This window comes from Propithecus coquereli, unplaced genomic scaffold (assembly GCF_000956105.1).
Source record: "Propithecus coquereli isolate 6110/MARCELLA unplaced genomic scaffold, Pcoq_1.0 Scaffold182, whole genome shotgun sequence".
NCBI classification, from domain to species: domain Eukaryota; kingdom Metazoa; phylum Chordata; class Mammalia; order Primates; family Indriidae; genus Propithecus; species Propithecus coquereli.
In genome coordinates, this window is record NW_012142968.1 from 1,218,374 (window position 1) to 1,230,291 (window position 11,918).

At 33.4% G+C, this 11,918-nt stretch overlaps 1 protein-coding gene across 1 annotated transcript in view; it reads left to right on the top strand.

The window, feature by feature from the left end:
- The window catches only part of RPS6KA6 (ribosomal protein S6 kinase, 90kDa, polypeptide 6), a 142,356-nt gene extending 132,960 nt beyond the window's left edge, over window positions 1-9,396 (top strand). Inside the window, 2 exon segments of the mRNA XM_012642678.1 lie at window positions 8,243-8,383; window positions 8,967-9,396. Coding sequence (XP_012498132.1) covers window positions 8,243-8,383; window positions 8,967-9,092 — 267 coding nt within the window. The 3' untranslated portion in view covers window positions 9,093-9,396.
- Window positions 9,397-11,918: the final 2,522 nt, after the last annotated feature.

Genomic DNA, 11,918 nt, shown 5'->3' on the forward strand with positions numbered 1-11,918 from the left:
CTTTTGTTGTTGTTGTTGTTGGGGGTTTTAAACTATAAATTCAATTTCCTAAATAGGTATGTGGCTGTTCAGGTCACCTGTTTCTTCTTGAGTGAGCACTGGCATTTTTTTTTCTTTCAAGGGATTTGTCCATTATCAACTATATTGGCATAAAAATTTTCATAATATTTTCTTATTATATGGTTAGTGTCTGTAGACTCTGTAGTGATGTCTACTTTCTCATTTCAACTATAATTAAGGATTTGTTTATTTCTCTTTACAGTTAAAACATTTTTTCTTCATGTATCTTGAAGCTCTGTTTTTACATGAATAAATGTTTATAAGTTTGTCCTTTTACTTAATTGTCCCCTTTATCATTTATGAAATGACCTTCTTTATCCCCGGCTTTAAAAGATATATTCATTCAATATAAAATTCTAGGTATATAATTCTTTTCTTTCAGTACTTTAATATATCACTTTGCAGTATTCTCATTTGATTTTTTCCTACAAGAAATTTGTAGTTATCTTTGTTTCATTATATGTAACATATCTTTTTTTCTTTAACTGCTTTTAGGGTTTTCTTTGTATCTTGGGTTTTGAGCAATTTGGTTTTGATGTGCCATGAGGTAATTTTATTGATTTTCCTTGTACTTGAGGTTCATTGAGATTCTTGGATTTATGATATTCATCAAATTTGGAAATTTTGGGTGACATTATTTCTTCGAATATTTTTTATCTGTTCCCCATTTCCTTCTGGGACTCCAGTTACACATATATATTGAGCCATGTGAAGTTGTTCTACAGCTCACTGATGCTCTGATCTTTTGCTAGTGACACGCACTTAAGTGTTGATCAGTTAATACCAATTTGATGGTGAGTACATCTGGTGTTTGTTTTTACATTCTTGTGATACCTCACTTAAAAGAATGGGCTCAAGTTCCATCCAAGTTAATAAAAGAGGTGTTAGTTCACCATTTTTTATGGATGAATAGTACTCCATGATATACATATGACACATTTCATTAATCCACTCATGTATTGATGGGCACTTGGGTTGTTTCCACATCTTTGCAATTGTGAGTTGTGCTCCTATAAACATTCAAGTGCAGATATCTTTTTTATAGAATGTCTTTTTTTTTCTTTTGTGAAATACGCAGTAGTAGGATTGCTGGATCAAATTGTAGTTCCAATCTAAGTTCATTAAGATATCCTCATACTTTCTCTAAAGGTTGTAGTAGTTTGCAGTCCCACCAGCAGTGTATGAGTGTCCCTATCTCTCCGCACCTGTGCCAACATTTGTTGTTTGGGGACTTTTTGATAAAAGCCATTCTCACTGGAATTAAACGATATCTCACTGTGGTTTTGATTTATATTTACCTGATGATTAGAGATGTTGAGCATTTTTTCATGTTTTTTGGCCATTATTTTGAAAAGTTTCTGTTCATATTGTTTGTCTGCTTTTTAATGGGGTTGTTTGATTTTTTTCTTGCTAATTTTCCTGAGTTCTTTATAGATTCCAGTTATCAGCCCTTTATCAGATGAATAGCATGCAAGTATTTTCTCCCACTTTGTAGGTTGTTTCTTCTCTGTGTTGATTGTTTCCTTTGTTGTGCAGAAGCTTTTTAGTTTTATGTAATTCAATTTCTCTATTTTTGCTTTTATTCCCTGGATTTTTCGATTCTTATCCAAAACATCTTTACCCAGACCATGGCATGAAGCGTTTTCCCCATGTTATGTTCTAGTAGTTTTATAGTTTGGGGTCTTACATTTAAGTCTTTAACCCATTTTGAGGTGAGTTTTTGTACGTGATGAGAGATAGGGTTCTAGTTTCGTTCTTCATATGGATATCCAGTTTTCTCAGCAGCATTTATTAAAGATACTGTCCTTTCCCCAGTGTGTGTTCTTGTCACCTTTGTTGAAAATCAGTTGGCAGTAAGTCAGTGGATTTATTTCTGTTTTCTCTATTCTGTCCTATGGGTCTGTGTGCCTATTTTCATGCCAATACCATGCTGTTTTGGTTACTATAGCTTTTTAGTAAATTTTGTAGTTAGGTGGTGTGATACCTCCAGCTTTGTTGTTTTTGCTCAAGATTACTTTGGCTATTAAGGGTCTTTTGTGATTCTATATGAATTTTAGGATTTTTTTTCTATTTCTGTGAAGAATGTCATTGGTATTTTGATAAAGATTGCATTGAATCTGTAGATCACTTTGGGTAAAAATATTGATTCTTCCAATCCATGAACATGGATTATCTTTCAATTTGTTTCTATCTTCTTCAGTTTTACCCACTTGTGTTTCACAGTTTTCATTGTAGGTATCTTTTACCTCCTTGGTTAAATTTATTCATAACCATTTTGTTTTTTTGTATTCTTATAAATAGAATTTCCTTCTTGATATCTTTTTCACACAGTTCACTATGGCATATAGAAATGTTAGTGATTTTTGTATGTTGGTTTTATATTCTGCAACTTTACTGAATTAGTTTATTAGTTTTAATCTTTTTTGGTGAAGTATTTAGGGTTTTCTACATATAACATCATGTTGTCTGCAAACAGTGACAATTTTACTTCCTCCTTTCCAATTTTGATGCCCTTTATGTTTTCTTTTGCCTAATTGCTCTGACTAGAACTTCCAGTACTTTATTCAGTAAAAATGGTAAAACTGGACATCTTTGTCGTGTTCCAGATCATAGACAAAAAGCTTTTTGACTTTTCTACATTCATTATGATTTTAGCTGTGTGTTTGTCAAATATGGCCTTTATTGTGTTAAGGTATGTTCCTTCTATGCCTAATTTGTTGAATGTTGTTATTATGAGTAAATGTTAAATATTATCCAATGCTTTTTCTGCATCGGTTTAAATAATCATATCATTTTGTCCTTGATTCTGTTGATGTGATATATCCCACTTATTGATTTGCATATGTTGAACCATCCTTGCATTTCCCGGATAAATCCCACTTGGTCATTGTAAATAATCTTTTTTAATGTTTTGTTGAACTCAGCTTGCTCATATTTTATTGATGATTTTTGCATCTATGTTCATCAAGGATATTGGCTTTTAGTCTTCTTTTTTTGTTGTGTTCTTGTCTGGTTTTAGCATTAGGATGATGCTGGCTTTGTAGAATGAGTTTGGAAGAATTCTCTCCTCTTCAAATTTTTTTTTTGGTATGGTTCGGAAAGGATTGGTGTTAGCTCTTTAGAATTTAGAGGTGAAGACATCAGGTCCTGGGCTTTCCTTTGATAGGAGACTTTTTATTACTGATTCAGTCTTCTTACTCGTTATTGATCCTTTCAGATTTTCTATTTCTTTATGACTCAATTTTGGTACATTTTATATGTCCAGGAATTTATTCATTTCTTCTAGGTTTTCCAATTTCTTGCCATATAGTTGTTCCTAATAGTCTCTTATGATTCTTTATATTTCTGTGGTATTAGTTGTAATGTCTTCATTTTCATTGGATTTTATTTATCTATCTCTGTTTTCTCTTTTTTTCTTAGTCAAGCTACACATTGTCAATTTTATCTTTTCAAGAGAACCAAATATTTATTTCATTGATTTGTTTTTATTTTTTTAGTCTTTATTTTGTTTATTTCTTCTCTGATATTTATTATTTCTTTCCTTCTACTAATTTTAGGTTAAGTTTCTTTTTTATTTATTTTTTTTCTTTCAGCATATTATGGAAGTACAAATATTGAGCTTACAAATATTGCCTTTGCCCCACCTCAGTCAGAGATTCAAGCGTGTGCATCCCCCAGACAGTGCACACTGCACCCATTAGGTGTGCATATACCCATCCCCTTCGCCTCCCTCCCACCTGCCCAACACTCGATGAATGTTACTACTATATGTGCACTTACTTACGTGTTGGTCAGTTTAGTCTGTTAATGCCAATTTGATGGTGAGTACATGTCATGCTTCTTTTTGCATTCTTGTGATACTTCACTTAGTAGAATGGGATTCAGCTCTATCCAGGAAAATACAAGAGGTGCTGCATCACCATTATTTTTTGTGGCTCTGTAGAATTCCCTGGTATACATATACCACATTTTATTAATCCACTCATGTATTGATGGGCACTTGGGTTGTTTTCACATCTTTGCAATTATGAATTGTGCTGCTATAAACATTCGAGTGCAGATGTCTTTTTTATAGAATGTCTTTTTGTTTCCCTTTGGGTAGATGCCCAGTAATGGGATTGCTGGATCAAATGGTAGTAGATCTACTTGTAGCTCTTTGAGGTATCTCCATATTACATTCCACAGAGGTTGTACTAGTTTTCAGTCCCACCAGCAGTATATGAGTGTTCTTATCTTTCCGCATCCATGCCAACATTTATTGTTTTGGGACTTTTGGATAAAGGCCATTCTCACTAGAGATAAGTGATGATATCTCATTGTGGTTTTGATTTGCGTTTCCCTGATGATTACAGATGTTGAGCATTTTTTCATGTGTTTGTTGGCCATTAAGTCTATCTTCTTTTGAAAAGTTTCTGTTCATGTCCTTTGCCCACATTTTGATAGGGTTGTTTGATTTTTTCTTGCTGATTTTCCTGAATTCTATATAGATTATAGTTATTAGCCCTTTCTCGGATGTGTAGCATGCAAATATTTTCTCCCATTCTGTAGGTTGTCCGTTTGCTCTCATGATAGTTTCCTTGGCTGTGCAGAAGCTTTTTAATTTGATCAGATCCCATTTATTTGTTTTTGTTATTGCCGTGATTGCCTTTGGGGTCTTCTTCGTAAATTCTTTGCCTTAGCCAACATCTGTAAGAGTTTTTCCAACATTTTCTTGTAGAATTCTTATAATTTCATGCCGTAGGTTTAAGTCTGTTATCCATCGTGAGTTGATTTTTGTGAGAGGTGAGAGGTGTGGATCTTGTTTCAGTCTTTTACGTGTGGCTATCCAGTTTTCCCAGCACCATTTATTGAATGAGGATTCTTGTCCCCAGTGTATGTTTTTGTCTGCTTTGTGAAAGATTAGATGGCTGTATGAGGATGGTTTTACATTTGGGTTCTCAGTTCTGTTCCATTGTTCTGAGTTTCTGTTCTTGTGCCAGTACCATGCTATTTTAATTACTATAGCTTTGTAGGATAGCTTGAAGTCTGGTAAATTGATGCCTCCCAATTTGTTCTTTTTGCCTAAGACTGCTTTTGCTATAAGGCATCTTCTCTGGTTCCATACAATGCACAGAATTATGTTTTCCAAATCTACAATAAATGATGTTGGTATTTTAATAGGAATTGCATTGAATCTGTAGATCACTTTGTGTAGTACAGACATTTTAACAATGTTGATTCTGCTGACCCAAGAGCATGATACTGTTTTCCACCTGTTTATGTCCTCTGCTATTTCTTTCCTCAGTGTTTCATAGTTTTCCTTGTAGAGGTCTTTCACCTCCTTAGTTAATATATCCCCAGGTATTTTATTTTCTGTGTTGCTCTTGTGAAGGATATTGAGGTTTTGATTTGGTTCTCACTTTGAAAGTTGTTAGCATATAAGAATGCTACTGATTTCTGTACATTGATTTTGTAACATGAGACTTTGCTGAATTTGTTTATCAATTCCAGTAGTTTTGTGGCAGAATGTTTGGGGTTTTCTAGATATAAGATCATAGTGCCATCAAAGAGTGATGGTTTGACCTTTTCTGCCCCATTTGGATGCCTTTGATTTCCTTCTTTTGTTTGATTTCTCTGGCTAGGACATTCAACGCTATGTTGAATAGAAGTGGTGATAGAGGGCAACTTTGTCTGGTTGTAGTTCTAAGTGGGAATGCTTTCAATTTTTCCCCATTCAGTATGATGTTGGCTGTGGGTTTGTCATATATGGCATGTATTATTTTTAGGTATGTCCTATCTGTGCCTATTTTGTTATCCATTCTTATCGTAAAAGGGTGCTGAATTTTGTCGAATGCTTTTTCTGTGTCTGTTGAGAGTATCTCATGGTCTTTGTTTTTGCTTCTATTTATGTGGTGAATTACATTTATAGATTTGCATATGTTGACTCATTCCTGCATCTTTGGGATGAAGCCCACTTGATTGTGATGGATTATTTTTTTGATAAACACCTGAATTCAATTTGCTAGGATTTTGTTGAGAATTTTTGCATCTGTATTCATAAGGGATATTAGTCTGTAGTTTTCTTTTTTTGTTATTTGCTTTCCTGGTTTTGGTATCAGGGTGATGTTGGCTTCATCAAACGTGTTGGGGAAGATGCTTCCTTCTCAATATCGTGGAGTAATTTCTACAGCATATGCACTAGTTCTTCTTAAGTTTCTTCTTGTTTTTCCTTTAATCAGTTGTACCCAGCCTTTTTGGCACTAGGGACCATTTTAATGGAAGACAGTTTTTCCACGGACCATGTGTGGGGGGGATGGTTTCTGGATGATTCAAACATATTACATTTATTGAGTACTTTATTTCTATTTTTATTACATTGTAATATGTAATGAAATAATTATACAACTCACCATAGTTAGGGGACCCATGCTTTAAACATTCTTGATCTTTTGATTCTTAGCAACAGTTAAGCTACTGGAAACAGTCTGATACTTTTGGGTCTTCCTTTTAAGATTTGCTAGGCAGGACCAGAGCAGTGTTTAGGGCTACTCACTATTCAAGAAAGATGCTTCCAAGTAGTCTATCTAATACTTCATGAATTATAAGGTTTTCCCCTTTTTGGCTGGTGGTAATAGGCTATATCCCCCACCCTGCATGAGTTTTTATTTCCCTCTAATTCTTTCAGATAGTTCTTCCCAAGGTCTTGAGTTGTTTCCTTACACATGTGTTTATCAGTAGTAATCTGCTGAATGCTTGAGGGAGACTTTTTATAAATTTTTATAATTCTCTCTCTCTGCTCCTTTTATCTCTTTGGTACTCTGCCCTGCTATCTCTGTCTGCCTTTGTCTACCCTGACTCTCAGTTCTGTCTCCTCAGCTTAAATTTACCAGGCTCTGCCTGGGTTTCCTTTACCTGCATAACAGCCTGAAAACTCTCTCAAGGTGGTAAGCTGGAACAATCATAATGCTAACCTCATCATTTCCCATCTCTTATGAATCACTCTCCTTAATTGCTTAACATATGATCTCCTAAAAACTGTTATTTCATATAATTTTTGTTTTTTTATTTGTTTTTCTTGCTTTTTCAGGCAGGCAAGTAAATCTAGTCTCTCTTATTCCATCTTGACCAGAAGCAGAAATACTTGGACTGTTGAAACTTTATCATTTTTATAATTACAATTTAGGTTTGTTGCATCTAAATAATTCATTGTTATTTTTTTAATATTTTCCATTGATTTCCACACATATGCTGTTTTCCCAGATTTTTTTGAATGGCTGCCCTGCTCCCTTGCATAGTTTCGACCAATTATGTTATTCCTCAGAATCTGATATTACTACTTAGAGTCTTTAATTTCACTGCTGCTGCTATTGATGAAAAGTTTACAAATGGTGATATTTTTTTAATATTTTCCATTGATTTCCACACATATGCTGTTTTCCCAGATTTTTTTGAATGGCTGCCCTGCTCCCTTGCATAGTTTCAACCAATTATGTTATTCCTCAGAATCTGATATTACTACTTAGAGTCTTTAATTTCACTGCTGCTGCTATTGATGAAAAGTTTACAAATGGTGATTTTGTTTCTATATTGGAAAATGCTTGTTAAGGAGAGTTTATTTCTTCTTTCTCTAAAAGGTGCTTGGTAGAGATGGTTTATTAGCCCCCAATTGAGGGGATTAACAACATGGAACCCTCTCTTCTATGTTATGTTGTATGCACATACTCTTACACTTTAGGGCCCAGCTTACTAGCAAAATTAAATAGATCCTTTCTCCTCCTGACCACTTAGCACATTCCAGGATAACTCCTGCCACTGACATTTTCCTCCACCCTCAGTAGGAGAGAGTTCCACAGATCTGGCATCCCCCAATTTAAAAGTGACAAGTAAGGATTTACTATATATCAATTTTTTTTAATTTTTTAATTTATTTTTTATTTTTATTTCAGCATATTATGGGGGTATAAATGTTTAGGATACGTATATTGCCCTTGCCCCCCCTACCCCCGAGTCAGAACTTCAAGTCTGTCCATCCCCCAGACGTTTCAAGATTCTCTTTGACAGTTAACTGTGCAGGGTATAGGATTTTTTTTCCCTAAGTGTATGTCAAATAAAACAGATTGAAAAACTACTAATGATTTCATATTTTGAGAAGATGTGAAATGATATTTTGTTTCACATACACACACATTTCATTTTAATTTAGGATTTGCTTTCCCATATGCTTCATATGGACCCACATCAGAGGTACACCACTGAACAAGTATTAAAGCACCCATGGATAACCCACAGAGACCAGTTGCCAAACGATCAGCCAAAGAGAAACGATGCAGTGCATGTTGTTAAGGTAAAAGAAACCTTCTTTTACATGTGTTCTAAATATTTGATACCTAATAAAGCTATTGTATGCCATTCACTGATTACACTTAGATAATTCCTTAAAATAGCTTCAGTTTTTTAAAGATAGATTTTGTTTGTTTATTTAAATAACAACCATGTACTCTTTTTAACTTTCTTTACTACTGCCTTTTTGAAATAAAAATTTCTTAATTATACTTGTCTTGCTCTTGATAGACACTGGGGCTAGGAGTAGACTAAATGCAATTTTCATATGGAAACAGAAGATTGCTATTAGTTCCTAAATTATAATCATCCATATCAGTTCCTTATATTCATAGACATTGAACCTAGATTTTAAATATTAGAGTTTTAACAATTTTTGTAAGAAGAATAGTTATTGAAATGAGACATATGCAATTAATCAGACATTAATTCATCAAGGGAACATCAATGTACAGATCAAGTACATTGATTTATTTTCCAGGGGAAAAGTTTTGTTCTAGTTAAATGTCTTATGATATAATGTGAAAGTTTTCTTTTTTATCTCTAGAGATTATTAGTCAATTTGTGACATTTTCTCATTATTTTAGGGAGCAGTGGTTGCCACATATTCTGCCCTGACTCACAAGGCCTTTCAACCACTCCTAGAGCCTGTTGCTGCTTCAAGCTTAGCTCAGCGACGGAGCATGAAAAAGCGAACATCAACTGGCCTGTAAGATTTGCAGTGTTTCTCAACCAAACTGGATGAAGAGAAAATTAAATGTGTGGCTTTTTGCCTAATCTTATATCAAAGGCATTTTTTTCTGCTACGTTACTTGAATATTTTGTTTAAGTCCCCATTTTTAGGGGGAATGAGATTTAAAAAAAACATACACAGGTTCACAATATTCATACTATGTTGTTTTGCAGTAGTGTCCAAGTATTCATTTAAGCATATAATTGGTGTCCACAAGGTCATAACAACTTCTCTGCACACTAACTTCTAAGTTAATTTCAAATGAAGTTACTTTAAAAGTATTTCTGGTTTCATACAATAATGGTTTGGGGAATAATTACCAACAATCAAGATGTATGTATGACAGCATAATGACAAACAATATCAGGTTTTTGTTCTTTTTTTAATTTCAGATCCTGAAGAGTAAGCTCTTTTTTTTCCCAAACAAAAACAAAAAAGTATTGTAGAAGCTTGTTGTGCACAACCAAAGGACTCCGTTTATTTGACTGTCTGTAGTTACTAAAATGTAGACATAGTACTTTGGTGCCAGAACAAAATACATTTGTGCTAATATATGAATTTCTGTTATGGTTGGTGCCAAAGTTTTTATAGAAGAATTAAATCACCGATAATGTGTATAGACAGACCTGTATATGACCCATATGTGGCCTCATCTAGAAATACAGGTTTCCATATGGCTTCTGTACATTTTACATCTAATGGAATTGTGGTACAAGTGAAGAGTTCTTTAGCCAAAGGCTTTATACTGAAGGTGTAATATTCTAAATAGTTCATAGTTAAGCCTTTGAAAATAAAGTACATGGTGTTGACACTATCTTGATGTTATGTAAGTTGACTTTCAAGTTAATCAATTGGATTTAATTATTATCTGTCCCCTTTATAAACGAGTTACTCTATTTTTATGACTTCCATGTGCTTTGAGTTACAGTGTAGCATATTAATCTACCTTCAATCCTATGGTAATATAGTTGAAATTTTACTGTAGTAGACTTGTGCACTTAGCACACAGGATATATTATAATGTATTACAGTGAACTTTAGACAATGCTACATGATAGCTATACTTCAAGAAGATAAACATTTTAAATAAGAATAATATACATGGTCTACGTAAAATTTGAGCATATTTTAAAATCATATTTATAAAAAAGATCTGGCCAAATTGGTCTTATTAAATTTATGATTCAGAACCACTGTGTAATATGTATTGTTTTCTCTAAATGATGAAATTTTAAAGAATTACTTTGTGTTGTTGAAGAAAATACCATTACTACTACTACTACTACTGACAGAATTCATGAATGTAAACCTGAGGATATCACAATTTTTGTTTAGTGAATATAAGTGAACTACTTGTGAGTGCTAGGTGTACTATTTGCTATGTATTTTATTTTCCTTAGTTCAGAGAGAGAGAGTTGATTACTGAGTGCTGAAGTATACAATTTAGGCTAGGAGACTTGTAACTTTGGTATTTAATAAAAGAAACTATGTATATATATTCTCTTTATAATGTAAGTGATCTATACCCCATGCACAAAGATCTGTTTCTTGGATGTGATACATAAAAGTATGTATTCTTATTTTGAGATGTCTTTTTGACATAGTTGAAAGATATTAAAGAACATCTAATGCCACATGTAAAAAAATACTTAGAAATAGACTGGTATCATGTCTTATGGCTTTCTATGTTCCAATTTGGCATTTTCATTTCCTCATTTGGTTTTATTACTATAAGCATTTGCACGTAATAATGTGTGTCCATATATTATGACTTATTTTCTTCCTGTCATTATCTTGTTTAGCTGTTATACCTTCTTCCTATCAAAATTGATATGTCAAACTCTGAGGTGTTGAACTTTTCAAGACAGAGATACTATGCCCATGTATGCTTTTAAGTAGTAAAATTAGGGGAAGTGAAATTAGAAAATTAAAATAATCACAAAATAATCTTTAGGCTTTCCATAACCAATGGCTTTAAAAAGTAGACAGTCATAATTTTCATTTAGCATGCTCAGAAGGATCATGTCATACAGTCCTATCATGAAAGGAACACTATAAGAATTAAACAATGAACAGTATGATTCCTTATCAACCAATGAGGATTGACAATGTGTAACAGACACAGGTATGCTAGTGGATGTACTCAATAATTGTGTGAGAGTTTTCTGCTGAAAAATTCAAATATGCTAGCATAACAGTAGTAGAGGGAAACTTTATTATAAGGGAAAGCTTTAAACTATACCACCATTTTTTACAAGGAGCCCAGGTAGGGATGCCCAATCATGTCAATTTTGGCTAGAATTCTATAGCCACAAATGCAAATTTGAATGGAACATTTTTTTGATGGGGCTTCTATAACTGCTTAACCAGTAAAAACAAACCCTTTCTATAAGACTTTAGAATACTGTGATTTTTAATGGATTAATGAACATTTATTTGCATTGTTTTTCTCTCTAGTTCATGGTTTTGTGTAGTATTTAATGATAGCACAGTTTGAGGGTTTTATTGTTCTGGAAGGGAGATGATATTGAACTTATTTTTCTCAAAGGGAAAAAGAAACAGGTTTGCTCAAATAGACTAACAATCTATTTTCCTAAAGCACATATTACCATGAATAAACTCAGGAGACTATTTGTAAGAAAATCAGAATGCAGTGCTGGTAAAACTGATTTTGTGGGAAAAAGCAATGGTTTAAGTCCCTTCGTGAAGATCAAACTTAAGCCTATTTTGTTAGACACAAGAATTCCTAAACATTGATTTTTATAATTTATTATTAATAGCACTGGTAATTAAACATAATAAAACA